The sequence below is a fragment of the Lonchura striata genome, chromosome 7, assembly GCF_046129695.1.
Source record: "Lonchura striata isolate bLonStr1 chromosome 7, bLonStr1.mat, whole genome shotgun sequence".
Lineage (NCBI taxonomy): Eukaryota > Metazoa > Chordata > Aves > Passeriformes > Estrildidae > Lonchura > Lonchura striata.
Window position 1 is genome coordinate 5369450 of NC_134609.1, and position 16211 is coordinate 5385660.

General features: G+C 38.5%; 1 protein-coding gene across 4 annotated transcripts in view; it reads right to left on the reverse strand.

Annotated features, from left to right (window-relative positions):
- Positions 1-16211, reverse strand: part of GRID1 (glutamate ionotropic receptor delta type subunit 1) — a 486950-nt gene that overhangs the window by 52781 nt on the left and 417958 nt on the right. For all 4 annotated transcript variants that reach the window (XM_031505170.2, XM_077784530.1, XM_077784531.1 and 1 more), the window contains exon 9: positions 1168-1269. In XM_031505170.2, the coding sequence (XP_031361030.2) occupies positions 1168-1269 (102 nt within the window). The remainder of the gene's footprint in view (positions 1-1167; positions 1270-16211) is intronic.

Below are 16211 nucleotides of genomic sequence, written 5' to 3' on the forward strand. Positions count from 1 at the left end.
ACACCACTGCCTCAGCACTTGAGGCATAGCCTTGGTTTTTCCATAGCTCTTGAGAAGAAGCAGAGACTCCAGAAGAAATTCAACCTCAGATTTAGAAAGCCATCTTTTACATAACAAGGACTCATCTTTTATCTAGGACACATACTAAAACATGAGCTAAAACCACTGAAATTTTGTGAACATTTAAAATTTTGAAAATTCAAATAATTACTTTCATGTCTACTGGTTTCTGGAGTATTTTAATTTAAGTCTGTTTTGGAATCAAGGAAATGTAGAATTTTGTGGAACGGTTTCTGCTGGGGATGGTGTCCTGCTCTCCCACATATCCCAGGGATTTTGGTGGCACAGCCACTGTAGCTGGCTGCTGTGGTACTGTCACAGAAGAGCTCTGCTCACCTCTCACACCAGCTACAGCATAAATTGAGGAATGAAAACTGGGGGCTGGAGGGAATGCCTTCATGTACATATGTACTCTTAGGTACTGTCTATTTCTACCACAATTCAGAAAAATAGAATTGAAAACAACAAAAAAAGACATCATATTCTGCAATCTGTAGATTACAATATCTTAGCCAGGAATGCATTCAAGCCCTAATTTGCCCCTAATGTAGCACTTGGCTGACAGGAGCTCTTTACCACTCCAGAGTTTAACAGACAGTAGTCCCAAAAGCATAATGATTTTTTTGGAAAGATGACACCTTTCTAAAAGATATATTTTATCTCAATGGGAATTTATGAGCTTGATGCAGGAAACACTTGATTAAATTTTACAGCCTGCAGTGTACAAGAGCCAAGATTAGATTATCATAATTGGCCCATCTGATCTTAAAATCCATGAAATGCTGAAAACTGCCTATCCAAGCTTGAGGATGGTATCTGGAATGCACCCCTGTGCACTCAAGCCCTGTGCTGTTTTTATGCCTGGTAGGAATTACAATGCAGAAAAATAGCATAAGCAAACAAACAAATGCTCTGTATCACAGACAGTGTACAGCTTCACATAAAATAATAAAGGGCCATCATCTATCTTCCTTGTTATGTAATTGATCATCCAAAAATACAGAACTGAAAATGATAGGGGAAAACACTATGGGAAGTGCCCAAAATATTCAGTCAGATCCTTTCTATTTTGAGCATTTTGTTTCCTGAACTCAGAAAGGATCATACCAAGACAGTCACCACTTTGAGCGTCACTCCCTGTAAGTCGTTGCCCAGACGCCGCTCTTGGAGGCTGCCGTTCAGTCCTTTCTCAGAGTCCCACGTCGCCAACTGGAACACAAAGCACTGAGTCTGAAGCACTGCCAGGCAGGAATCCTTCAGCATTTACAAAATGTTTAACAAGCAGCTTGACCAAATCCAGAACTGATAGAGGGAGGTTGAGAGGTGTGTGGTTTTCTTTAATGCAGCACCAGAATGAGTGTGATTCAGAAGACAGACATAAACGCATACCTTGCCTGAATGTATGTTCATTGATGGGAGCAATATAAATGCTCTATTATCTGTAGTATTTATCATATCATTTCACTTAATTCACTCTGACATTATACTTCTCAGTAAATCTATATTGCCTGAGGGTCCTCAGGATTACCCGTGGTTGCACTATCCCAGATTTCCCCCTCTGCTCCAATCCCTATTCAAATACCCCATGTTTATCAAAGACCAACCTTTTTTTCCACAGTGTTTTATCTCACCTACAGTCATAAATTCTTGACACAGGTTCTATGGTGTCAAACTGTCTCAACTCACATTTTCTTCAGCTCCTCTCTCAGGTCTTGTTTTCTCTGTTCTTGTCCTACTTCTACCTGATCTCTAAAACAATTGCAGCCTCTTGAGCTCCTGAAGAACAGGTATCTCATCTCTACCAGATGTATCACATGCATGTTTTCAGGATATCTCCCTGGAACATTACATCTAAATATTTTATTTTTCAATTAAACGTATCATTTTAAAAATTAATTTTACTGTATTTTCTGAAGAGAAATACAGTCCAATTCAATAGAACAGGTTCAATGGAAAACTCAATTTTTAGTGACCTTTGGATTATTCAAACTAAATATGCTCCTGAGCAGCAGCAGTAATCAGACTCCTTTTCCCTTCAAACAGAATCCACAGTGTCATTTTGTTCAGAAGAGACATAAATAGTATCAAATAGAAACTGTTTTCTTCTTTTTTTTTTTTTCTTTTCAGTTGTACTCTTAAACACCAATATTATGCTCACATATTTGGAAGCAGTGCTGTTAGCTGAAGGCATGCCCTGTAGAAATTAAACACAGTCCAAGATCTGTGAAATATGGATTTCTCCTGCCAGAAGCTAATTTTCATGTAACAAGTCAAAATCTTCTTGGAAAGAACTTATTTCACTGCAAATGCCTATGGCTAGATGTCTTACATGATTTATTTCTATGACTTCAGTTTTATCCTAAAGCCTCACAAATCAAATCAACAAATAAAATGTGATGGAAGAGATCTGTATAGTTTTATTTCTGGTTTGTTGCATTAAACTGATAAACAGGGAACTAGAAAAGAACAAGAGGACAATATTCACAATATTCAGTGAATATTCAGCAACTATCACAACTGATGAAAATTATTCCACACTCACTAAATCTTGAAAGCTGAGATGCAGGAGAGGAAAGACTTAAGGTAAACCTACTTTTATCCAGATGACCTGGAGGATGGAGGAAGAGAATGTATGAATAATTTTCAGCTTTCTAATGAAACTCCTGGAAGCTAAAATACCTCAGATTAAACAATCTCCTCCTGTGATGGCAGTTTGGAGTGACAGAGGAGTGTCTGCACATCAAGTGTCTGCAGCAACACAGGCAGATAAATAACTGTAGCCATGGTATCTTGTGAATTTGAATTTAGATGCTTGCTCTGAGATATTCCCAGATGTTCCTCAGCCCTTGCTACCGCTAAACCACATGGACAGATTTTTCCTTTGACATAAATCAACATGGTTCAACAGACTTCAAAGATCAGTGTAGGTGTGTATAGCATCTACTGTGTCTCAAATCTGTAAAGAAAGCTTGCTGTTTAAACATTCTTTGCTTATTCTATGCATATGATCAAGATTTTTGCCAAAATGGCTTGCAAAATCTACAGGTGATTATTAAATAGTCATTAAATACGGAAAATATAACACATTCAAGTTATTACTTCATCACTGGTGGACTGACAAACCAATTTTTTCTGCTACACATGCACCTTTCAAAATCTGAGTTCATACAAGGGCCCTATACTTCTCAAATACTCTGTTTCATATTCTGCACTACCTTGAAGAGTTCCAAAAACTAGTGGAGACAAGACAGTGTAAACCCATGACTTCTTTTTTTCTCAAGAGGAGCAAAGATTCTTCTTCTATAAAGCAGGGGTAAGTGTAAGGGGAAGGATCATATTTTGCTTCAGAAGAGTACTCCAGAGTACAAACTTTTCAGCCTCTTCAAAGCAAACTATAGAAATAAAAATCATAAATGGAACATAAGGAAAACCATTTCCAGAAGGGATTTTCACTGTGTATCCTTGTGCTTTGGAACACTTCATTTAAGAACTATGCCAATTTAATCTTCCACTTCTTGGAGACAGAATGTTGTTTAAGAGTACTGATGTATTTACAGATATGTATATCAATTTGTCACAGCTGACCTGTCAAGATCAGTGCCTGAGAAACTAATTTCCAGCACGGTTACACACCATGAGTACTGCTGTTAAGGCCATTGGAGTTTCATTCTTTGTAGAAATATGTACAAATTTCCTACCAGAAGTCTGGAGCCAAAGGTTATAGCACAGCCATCAGCTGATAGGAGATAAAGGGCTTTTAGATCTGATTATGAGAAACAACTTCTTGCAGAATCAGCACTTGTAGGATGCGTTAAAAAAAAAAAAAAATCAGTGGTCTCTGGAACACACATTTAATGGCAGTCTGAGTGGGATTTTTTGATTCTCAAATTACCTGGTTATGTGAGTTCAAGCTTTGAAATTAGCTACTTAAAACATCCTAGCTTTTCTTTCTGAAACAGCCCTGTCACTGAGAATCCTCTAGTTCTAGCCATACAGCAGAAGCTAAACCATCCAGCAAAAGCTACCCAGAGGAAACAAATGTAGAATTCAGACATGAAGGAATTTGTTGGAAAATTCTAACTCAAAACATGCTTCCAATTTTAGTCAATATTTGCTGCATTTTCAGCTAGAACTGCAAGGAAAGGTTTGGAGACAGAAAATAACAATTTTAAGATTGTTTTCACCCTCCACAAGCAACACAGGCTGAAACAAAGATACTTACTCAAAACACCATCAAAACAAATGTCTGTTACAGAGCCAACCAAATGGAGATGCAAATTATCCCAAACTACTAGTAAATTCAGTTGAAAACAGACATTAGCAAATAAAGTAGTCAGTGTTTTTATCACAGTATTGAACCTGATTATCTACCCTATTTTAGTTTACAATGCAGCAGTTACTGTCCAAATAAGGCAAGACATTGATATCTACCACAATTTTAAGTATGACACCATCCTAAACATAGTCTACTTTTCAGGAAAAACATGATTCACATAAGAAATTAAGAAGATAATTCTCAGCAGATGTATATTAATGTTTGAAATTGTTACAATCCATGCAGAGTATACATTTTCTATTTTACTGTCATGGTTTGACACTGGCACAATGCCAGTGCCCTCATGAAAATGTGATCCCTCCCTTGAATGCTGTGAAGTGGAATCTAGAACAGAGCAAAGCAGGCCCAAGCTTAATAACAGGAAAAAAAAACTTTATTAAACTACCACTACAAAAGAAAAGAGAAAACTAAAGAAGGGAAAAAAACCACACAAAGATCCAAATGAAAACCTTGCAAACCATTCCTCCCCCCCACCACCCAACTCCAACAAACCACAGTGAGACACAATCTGGACCCCAATCAGGTTTCCACCCTCCAAACAATCGACACTCAGTCCATCGAGGGAACAGAGTCTCTCCTGTGCCACAGACCCCCCAAGAAACACAGCTCCACATCCTGTGTTTCCATGTCACACATGGCACCGCCCAGAGAAAAGTTTGCCATGGTGACCCTTCTCCTTTCCATGCACAGTGCTCTCACCACCAATGCATGGATGGTCAGACTGCCTTTAGGATTTTTTCCTTTCAAGGATGCCCTGCCAAGAGGGGAGAAAACAACAGTTCAGTTTTTCATTGTTTGGGACCACAGTCCCCCCCATTTTCCCCTGGGGCCGAGGGCTCAAGAACAGAGATCTTCTTCTCTTCTCTTTCCTTTCCAGGACAGGGGGTGCCACCACAAACCCTCTAACCTTTTCTCCGTTCACTCCACTTTTGTCTTTTCCCAGCTGAAGCAGGTCTCTTGACTCACTGGCATCCTCCCAAAACACAGTCCCTCTTGAAGGAGATTTGTTTCAGGTTGTGGCTAACATGGAAAAGTCCAGCCAAAAGCCACTCCTTGTCCCCCTCCCATCCAGAATTCCTCCTTCCAGCATCCCATCCCAGGGTCCAAGGTGTCCCTCTTCCTCTCTTTCAAACCGAGGAGGGGGAAGGAAAATTCACAAAGCTTTCATTTCTCAAGGAAGGGTTAAAAGTCCGAACTCCCAGGATGGCTCGATGCCCGGACATCCAGCAACTCCCATGCACTGGGCACCTTGCAGCAGCTCCCCCCGCTCCTCCTTCCTTGCGGTGGAATTGCTGACAGAACTGCCGCTGTCTCTTTCTCTCTCCCTCTTGGGAGAGGAACTCTGGGGGGGGAAATGGAGACATCCCAGATTTCTTCCACCCTTCCATCTGCAGGGGCCAGCCTGGTTCCAGTCCCTCCACCCTTGGCCCTACCTTTGTCAGGCCATGGGCCTTCCCCTCCCCACCCAGCTCGTGGCTGGGCAGGGGAGGTTTGCACTGCACGCTGACCGGAACCAAAGAGAGCGAGTTCCCCTGGGAATTCTGCTTTCAACCCCTCTGTGTTCTCAGAGGCGTGTCTACTTTCAATTGGTCAATATCTAAATTGACCTCTTCCTTCCGGGAAAAATTATCTTTCCGTGTCAAACCACGACATTTACCAAAACCCAAAAACTTTGAGCAATTTGTTGGAGCTAAGGTTACACAGTCCAAAGAAAGTAAATTTGGGAACCAATTACTTAAAATCTGAAAAAGTTCTAAGAGAGAGGAAAGTGAAGAGTGCAAGGCAGGCATTTCTCACACCATGAGACTGAGACACCCATACCAACCAGAGCACATTTTCTCTGAACACAAAAGCTATTCAGTCCATGGAGTTAAATAAATTAATCTATGCCACTCACAGTCTATAAAATTCCTTTAGATTAAAGTTAGACTCAAACAGATTTCAATGATAACTTATTTCTTAACCTTGAAGTCAACAGAGTTTATGTCAAGTATGATGTTCTTCTACCATATATGTGTATTTTACACATTGCTGCCTCATTCCCTTTGCAAGCCTTGCAATACAGTTAAAAGCAGATTTTAGGTGAACCTGATAATAAAACAACAAATAAACAAGAAAAGTAATGTTTACAGGAGACAAATCTGAAATAAGACTAATATGAAAATTATGAAATAAATATAAAATATATTATAAATTATAAAATAAATTATTAAAATTTAAATAATATGAAAATAATATGAACTATTTACTCCATTAAATAAAGTAAATTGGACACTTCTGTTACAGTTCTAAGGAATAAAAGTTTCACCTAAATCCTAAAACAAATTTAAGTCCACTTAAAATATTTAAGTCCACAACTCCCTTTCAAATGCAGTATAACAGTAATCTACAGAATTTTCTGCCATTCACAACAAGGTAGCAGTAGGGCTTACAGTTTGAATTAGTAGTAGCAGTAGTAGTAGTTAAAAACTCTTTCATATTTGTTTAATCCACAATAATATAAAAGAGGATTCAGAAAATGAAAAGGTATCAAAACTTTTACTTGCAAGCAAATACAAACACTGATACAAAAAAATCCATCAGAACTACATACTAAGAATATTTCAACATTTCTACTCTAAAATATAAGCTTATAGTCAATACAGGGATAAGATACTGGGTAAAATCACCACATGAACTGATTTAAGATACATTCTGTGGTCCAGCATAACTCATCCCTGTTTGCAGTGAAATACCAGCAAGTCATCTACATCCAGATATTCTAGTCTGATATTTTGCATTTGTTTGTGTTAAAAACATATCTTGCTCCCAAACATTTGCAGGGTGACTGGAATACCTGTGCACCCACAACCTCAGAGAACTCCAAAACATATTAAAACTGTGAAGCAGAGGATTGAGAACCCAGTCTCAAATGGTACATAAACTCCCAGTTTTTGGGTGAAAATGTTGTGCCATCCTGCTCAATGCTCAAGAGGCTCAGTTTGCCATTAAGGGGCATCATAAGGATTGCCTCTCCTTGATAAAAGTTCAGAGAGAGGCAGGACGACCATGGAAAGCTGCATAAAGTTAGAAAAAAGGAGCAGAGGGAAAGGCTGCCTCCCCTGGGGTTGCTTTGACACTGCTGCTTCTACAAGGAGACCCTGGTTTCGTGTCCAGGACAGCAAAGGACACAGATGTGGCTGTTGATGCTTTAATGAGTCTTTAGGAATGCAACACCTTCAATGAGAAGAATTCAATTTATTCCAATTTTAGTGCAATTTTTTTTGCAAATTTATGGTGCTATATGGATGATAATAAAATTTCTCCAGAGAATCACAGGAAAATGAACATGAGGCAGCAAGACTGAAAAATTACCAAGTCATTCTGGAGAAACGTGACTGCTTTTTCAATAATACTGCAGAATTAATAGGTAGCTGAAATGAAGAGGACATTATGCTTGTATCTGAATTTTAGGTTTATTTCATACAAGGTCTTGTGAACCCTCACCTAGGGTAATTCGTCTCCTGAAAAAAGACAATATCACATGATTTACAGATTAGCCTCTATGGAACAGTGGAGAATGATGTATAAAGATGAGAAGAAAAATTCTGAATAGCTCAGAGCAAGTCAATATTAAGATCTTCTTGACTTAATAGCTTTGTTACTGTTTTGGAACAGGAAATAGGAAATTACTAATATTACAATGTCTGAGATGCAAAGATATCTCACAACTAGGGAGTACTGAAAATGTATCAAACTATATCAAGCAGTGAGAAAAATAAATAGGAGTGGTTAGAACTCCAATATAAAACAATAATATTCATCTTGCATAAGCAGAAGTGAATAGTTATTGAACAGTAAAATAGGAAATAGGCATATTTCAACCGAAGGAACAAAAACAAGCTATGCAGGGTGACAACGAGATGCAAATGATGATGAGCTTGTAAAACAGCACTGCTGCACAAGTACCAGTGTGGTCCTGGACTCCACATCTCATGGCATGGGCTGGACAGCACAGCCTCAACACAGCTGAGAAGAATGTACTGTGTGAACACCGTGGTTAGCATCTCCCTGAACAAGAGTTAGGCATGCTGGAAGAATATCCAGGGAGAACAAGACAACTGCTACTGTGATGGAGGATTCAGTTCATACAGAAAGAATGAAAATCAGAAAGGATGAAGGATTCACAGGATGCAACTGTGAATATTGAAGATAATGATGACCAACAAAAGGGAAAATTAGACACAAAACTAGATCTAAGGCAACAGAACTACTGCTACAAATGTATTGCAATCTACAGAGACCCTTTCACAGGACATATAAATTGTTTCCTAGAAACATTTATTCATTCTTAGTGAAGACTGCTAAATGAGAGATAGATAAAAGGGCAGGGATTTTTTTAGTATTTCTAAGCAAAACTATTTTTCATGGGAAGGGTTTGGCACATCCAGGATAGGAGGTATATAGATAAAGGAAATCAAAGAACTCTCTGGTTGTTCTTGAATTCACCAGAGATACAAGATCCAAACAACTGTTTCACATAATGCTGGGTCCCAGCCAAAGGTGATTAGGATGGTTTTGTTCCACATGGAACAATTTTGTTCAAGTCCCAGAGTGCAAGGTTTAACCTGTGATCCCCTCAGTTTGCCATTTCCCACGTGAGTGAATTGATTGCCATCTTTAAAGCTGGTATAGAGGCATAATAGCCACAAAATTAAAATGTACAAGCATAGTTTTTTTCAAAGAATGTCATAATACAAATACTTAAAAGCCTCAGCTACTTTCATCTCCAAAAGAAAAAAGCATTCCCAACTGCTGAAACAAAGCCATTCCAAGAATTCTGCCAGGGAGAAATTCTGTCAGAAGTGCACAGGAGCAATTTGAGGTTCCAGCCTATGACCATTAACTTCTCAAGCCTACGTAACGCCACTGAGTCCCGAGAGCCACACTTATATAAAGTTAATTGACCATAGACCTAGAATAGAAAATAGAGAAAGTTCAAGAACGCTGAAGGAGGGATTTGAGTAGGAAAAAGCAATTGACTTGAACTGACATATCTAAGGAAACAGATATACACCACTGCTTGCCTGAGCAGCCAGCAAGACAAATGGCAAATGTCTGGGACTGAGATGCCACATGAAGTCTGCCCTTGAAGCAGCACAATGCCCTTCAAATATCTGAGGGAATGGGGTCACAATTAAAAGAGAAAAACAGCACTAATGGGGTCACCACCATGTAGATAGTCCCACAAAACTCTGATTTAGAATTTATATCTCCAATTGTGCCAACAAAATGTACTTTGGCAAGAAGCTGCATAGTAACAAGCAGAGAATTTACACAAAGTGGAATAAAAATTTCAAATTAACTCAAACAGCTCAAAACCAATGCAAAATGCTAAGAAATTACACTGCATTGAAACAAAGTGCAAATTAGTATCAGAAGCATATTTTGCCATGTAAGATCAGTGACGGTACTTAACTGCTATTATCTAGAGAGTAACTAGATAGCATATGGATATGGAGTCTCTCTTTCCATGTCATTTACAATAATTCCTACATAATAGATAAGGAAAACCTAGAGGGGAAAAATGACACTAGTTAACCCAAAACTGTAAGGACAGTTTAGGACAGAGGTCTTGCCGTGCTCTCACCCCCACTCTCAGTTCTCAGTCTCTTTCTGCCCCGGCTAGCTCTCCCATGGGGCGAGAAGGGCAAATGGAAGAGTGCTCTGGAGAGTGCTCTGTGGGTCTGACGGGCACAGCTGAATCCCACGGCGTGGCAAGAAGAGGGTCTCTTGTTAGGGGCTGAATCCAAAGGTTATTGTAGCCCAGCAGGGCCCAACAACACCTGAACAATGCCAGCTAACAAGAGCCCCAGCAGGGCGCTTGCAACACCTTATATACTGAGAGGAGGGAATTGATCAGCCAATGGGAGCACAAGGGGAGTGGCTCTTGTATAGACAGACACATATGGGAACCAATGAGGGATGGATATGGGCGGGGCCCCAGGCCCCTGTCCAATCACCGGGCAGCCAGGATGGAAGGTTCTGGATGTATGGGCGGGGACACCGAGTGACGGACAGGGGGCCTGGGAGGGGCCAAGGGAATGACTGACACTCGGGGGAGGATTGACACCCAGGTAAGGCGGGAAAACAGGGACAAACCAAGCTGAATGTGGGGGTACACGGGAACAAACCATTACATTGTAAAATGATAACAAAGCATGCAATAACCAACTCCACAAGGACTACCAACAGAGGCTTTGGCAGAGGTATTTCAGCATTAATATTCTTATTCTCTAGAGGGCTGTGTATTTATTCAGGTGCTGCTCTTCAAATTCTATCATTCACTGCAGCTAATAATTTTGACCCTACCTATCATAACTCAGCAGTATCTTGCTCCATTTTTTTATGGTCTTTCATTGCAGAGACTATCAAATATTTTGACGTGAGATTAAATGTTTTCCCTTACGTTCTTTGTTAGCTAAAGATTAATTCAATTAAATGTAATGACCATACCATTAAAAGTCAAATACTTTACATATAATAGAGCCCTACAACATAAATGAAGATTAGACATTAGTGATGCCTTATACTACTAACATTAAGGAAGCCAGGGTACTCTACTGCTTTCTACAGAATTGTGACCGAGGAGTTTCATGCAGAATTGAATAAATGTTTTTTTTTAAACCCTAAAGGTTTTATTAACACAGTGTCAGACTTCTTGGGAACAGATCAGCACCATACACTTTATATTGCATATACAGCAAATTGAATATTATGTTGAAGTGCATCAATTATGAGAATTATCTTTTTGGTGAAAAAGATACTGGTCCATTATGTGGCAGATTGAGGTATTATTTTCCTAGCAGGTAATGAAGCAGCACTGATACCAACTCAGGGTTGCTCCTCTTTCCATATTGTAATAGCTGGTGAGCATCTCTGGGCTTCTACACAACAGAGAAAAACACCTGTGTTCTACTGTGCTGAGCCTGGGCAACGCTTGTCTGGGCCAGCAAATCCATACTCGGCAGAAAAAGGAGCTGAAAGGACATGACAAGATAAATGTATTCTGCAATTCATTATATAAAAGTATAAATAGGCCATCTTCAGCTCTGCTAGAATAAATTGCTTCAATTAATACTACTCTTTGAAGGAGCAGTGACTGCAACATGCTGATGTTATTAGTGCAGCAACACAGGCACTGAGAAAGATGTAGTACTAAATGAAGCAATCATGAGAGTGATGAAAACAATATGAACAAGAATCTTATCCTCTGATGGCTTCTTTATGAAGTGCAGGGAAGTATTACTCTATCCCAAAATTTTTGTATTTCATTTCCCTGACATAAAATCAAAATGTGGTGAAGGTGTTGAAAATAAATTGGAGGTGTTTTCTATGAGACTCTCACATGCTTGTATCTGGAAAAGCAGGCAAAGAACTTCCACCTCTGTCCTCCTGCTGTTTTGCCACTTTTCAAGGCTTGAAGATACAAATAATGTGCCACAGTGTAAAAATGCTGTTGTTGAATCAGATGGCAGCATTGCCATAGAAAAAGATGTGGTGTGCAGCACCACAACTCCTTTAAAGGTCAAATAAATTAATTGTGAGGACCCAAGATACTGATGAATCAGGCAATTCCCAGAGGCATTGTAAATTATCCTTTGATATGAACAACCAGGTCTCTAAGCATAAAATCAAAACTGATAAGTAATCATGAAAGTGAGACCAATCCAGATATAAAGTCCTCAACAGCTGTCACAAATTACTGGCTGAAAACACATTTCCACTGGGTTACCTATGTGAAAGGCAAACAAGCCCCTCTTCTTTCTCCTGCAGTTTAAAAGACAAAGTCGTTGTCCAGTGAAATCCAGCATGTCCTGGACTCCAAGGATGCTTTGAATGCTATGGCCAATTACTGAACATCAGGTAGCTCAGGAATAGCTGCTTGTGGACAAAACTGAACCAATCCCCTTTACCACTACTCATTACGTGTAGGTAAAGTGGAAACAAATCCATTTCACAGATTGTGTTCAAAGCTCCAAAATGCTTTTTGGTAGCAAATTATTAGCTTTTGGGAACAGAACTATCCTTGTTATTTATGCAATAGTGACCTCAGCAGACTGTTTGTAAACAAAAAACCCGCATCATCTAAAAGTTAGCTCTAACAACAAATACAAACTCATGCTGATTTCCTAAAGGTTCTTGTCCTGCTCTATGGAGTCTAGTAACCAAATAATGCTCTGTTGTGCTGTTCTAAGAATTTTACTGGGGAGGGAGAGTAAAGGAGCTTGCACAACTGGACAGTTGTCAGGACCTGCTTTCCAGTCCTTCTACATGAGAGCTCTGCACGTAGGAATTAACCAGCATGTTACAATGGGCTATGTCAAAACTGCTCTTTTTTTTTTGCAATTCCTTACTGTGTTTCTTGGCCATTATCTGAGCTGAATGCTTTGATGTCTCACATTTAAGAAACCCACCCATATTTCTGCAGTTCTAACAACAGAACTTTTCCTAACCTGGCCCCTGAGGTACAGACCACTGTGTGATTTCACCAGCTGTGATGTTCACCTTCTGAAGCCTGGCCACCACGAATTGCTTACTGATTCTAGTTAAAGACGCTGAGCCATCTTAGAATGAAAGCAAAATTCAGCCCACTCTCTGGTATCACCTATCAAGCCACTTCTCAATTCCTGTATTGAAAACTGCTCTTCTCTCAAACTCCAGACACTTATGAAAAGCTCCACAACATCAAGAGTAATTTTCTGTAGAAACTTATTTAAAAAATAAGTATTGGCATTATCTAATTACTACATGATATTTTATTGGCCTTGATATAACAAGGACAATGTTCTAGAGAAAAAACATAGCCACTTTGTATTTTAGTTCAAAAGGTGTGGATTCATAAATGTAATTTATAAACCAAATTGAAAGCTTAAAAACAAGAAGGTCTAAGTCTGAGATAAAATGTTGATACTTTAAAATTAAAAAACTCCAATATTATTTTATCAGAATTGTTATTACGACAACACTCTGTCTTGACATCAGTGAAAATCCTAAGTACCAAAGCTTCCCTGCTAAAGATTTTAAGTGAATTTTGACCAGCTGTGGTTATTGGCACTGGAATTTACATCCATGTCTATGGAACACTGAAAGTTCTTGTAATAAATTTGAAAGGCCCATTTTTACTGAACTTTCCCTTATTTTGATCTTTACAATATGACTTCACCTTTATCCTCACTACTCACAGCAAGTGACACAAAATGGCTTAAACAATTTGTAGATATTTTTTCCTCTAAAACAAAAGCCAGCGATTAAAAAACCCCATAGCTTAGTGGTTGGTAATGGATAATTGCCTCTCCAAGAAACAGAAGAACTGTGGATAGTATTAAGCAAAACATGAATTTTCTTCTCTGTAATGATAGGCATTTAATGGTTTTAATTAACAACAAGCTATATTGAGACAGCTTTCAAAAATATATTTATCCCTTGGGCTTTTTTACATACATAGAACAGGTTTTGTAAGGCAAATAAAATCAGCTTGTTCACAAAGCCAATTAACAGAGAATATACAAACACCAGATCCACAGATATTATAGTTTATACAAAATATGTACCAGTTGCTAAGTATTCACAAGGAACATAACAATACACTTAGCTAATCTTTGCATAGTCTTCATATAGAAACTGTGGTAAGCATGAAAAATACTTTTCCATGTTACTGTTTACAAACCTTTTGCTTACAGCCTACTGCCCTGCTTCAAATCAACATTTAGGAGAATTTTTAGCTTTTAAAAAAATACTGGACAATGAGAACTTAGAAATTTTGCACACTGACAGACAGCGCACACAGGGTATATAAGAAATATTACAGTAATAAATACCTTCTCCCAGCTCCACAAACTGCCACATACCAGCAAAACTCCATCACTAGAAAGGATGTGGTAATTTCAGCAAAGTAGTCAAAGGTAAGAAATAAAAGCAGGTAAGAAATACAGCATGTACTATGCGTAATGCTTAAAGCTCTCCTTTCAGATTCCTTCCTGCAGCTTTAAAAATAAACACTGATCTCCAGGAAGCTTTATTAGAGTTCTCTACATCATTTGTTTAGGAGGATTCAATAATTTAGTAGGATTATGTAATTAGTACAGAGCTTATTTAATATTGCACCTGACGCGTTGTTGTTTTCCAAGTCTTGAGAAAAGCTTTTAGAAAGGTCAAAGCTGATCAAATTAGAAAACAAGACATGATTTATGTGTGGTCCAAACTTCTCAGTGGAGGGGGAGAAACACTTTGGGCCCATGAAGGGCCACAGATAAGCAGCAGAACCTCTGGGAATGACCCAGTGGTCAGACCTCATTTGAAGAGCACCCTACCTTAAAACATTACAAGATTTATTTCTACACTCTAAATGGCTCCTGGTCACTGCAGGGCAGGTGGTTTTTCAACAATGAACAGCAGAGCATTTGCACACAGAATTAAGGCTAAAATGGGCAATGCCCTCAGAGAATATGGATGCAGAAATATAGCAAAGAATTACCACAAACATATCTGAAGAGGAAAAAACCACACACGTTACATTCATTAAATCCCTTTCTTACTGCCTTAACCTGATATTCTTTCTGTTGCTATGGTGATTGTTATCCAGCCATTTATACATTTAAAGAAAAAAATCAGTATTCCCTCTCATGAAATTCAAAGTGTGAGAAATATCTCCTTAATGCAATATAAAGACTATTTCCTCAGTGGACCCATCAGGCATTCATTTTCCTAAGGTCTTCTGAGTCCATTTAAACTTCTCACTTCCACACATTGTGTGGCAATGAATTTCAAAATATAAGCAGGCAGTATCTGAAAATGTGCTTCCTCTTATAGGTTGTAAGCTGCCTACCAGTTCATTTTATTAAGTATCATCTAGGTTTCCATTACAAGAAAAAATGAATAATTCCTCCCATTTCGTCTTTTAATCTCTTTATTTCCTGAGCACCTAGACACACTCCCTCCTTTTGTCTGCTTAGTGAGCCGAAAAATTGTGGCCTGTATGTCTCTTCATATAGAAGCAATTTGATATCTCTAGTCACCCTTCTCCCTCATACATCTTTTCTAGTTCTTCCATATATTTTTTTGAAAGGGGAAAAGAAATAAAAATCTCCAAAAAAACTCCCCAACTCAATCCAAATTATAGAGACTGGCCAAAAATCAGCCCATGGAAAATTGGAAAACTGACTTAGGAAAGATAACTTTTGAGTGTATTATTAAGACTATAGATTAAAATTATCTTAGAAGAGTTGCTTTAGAAATATTCAACACTGTATTTCAGCATTAAAATGCAGAAACAGCTGAATAAGGAAAATAGAAAGCAAAGGTCACCAGTAGAAATTGCATATATTTAGATAATATATACTTAGGAAATGGAAAAGAAATTCTTACCTACTATATGCACAGTAAAATTATTTAATGTTTCTTGAAAAAACACTTTCATTTATCAGAAAAAAAATGGTAACGCCGTCCCTTGTATTTGTTGGGAACTCTTCTGAAATTCCTTCCCTGGCATAAGCAGAAGTTGGTGCATACAAAGTAGAAAGCAATGAGCCTGCTTTTTAAGGCTCCTCTTAATCAGTCTACAACAAAATAATTTTCTTATCCCCCTCTTCTCAGTAGGTCTACAGAAAAATAATTTGTTAGCAATTACTGCCCACAAGTTTTCATAAAGTTAAGGGGAGTTTTCAGCAACTGCTGAATTTTCAGTATTTCTTTTTGATAAAGTACATCAGGCAAGTACAAGTGGTCCAGCTAATGTGGAGCTTTTTTTTGTAACTCACAGACCTTATAGATCCCA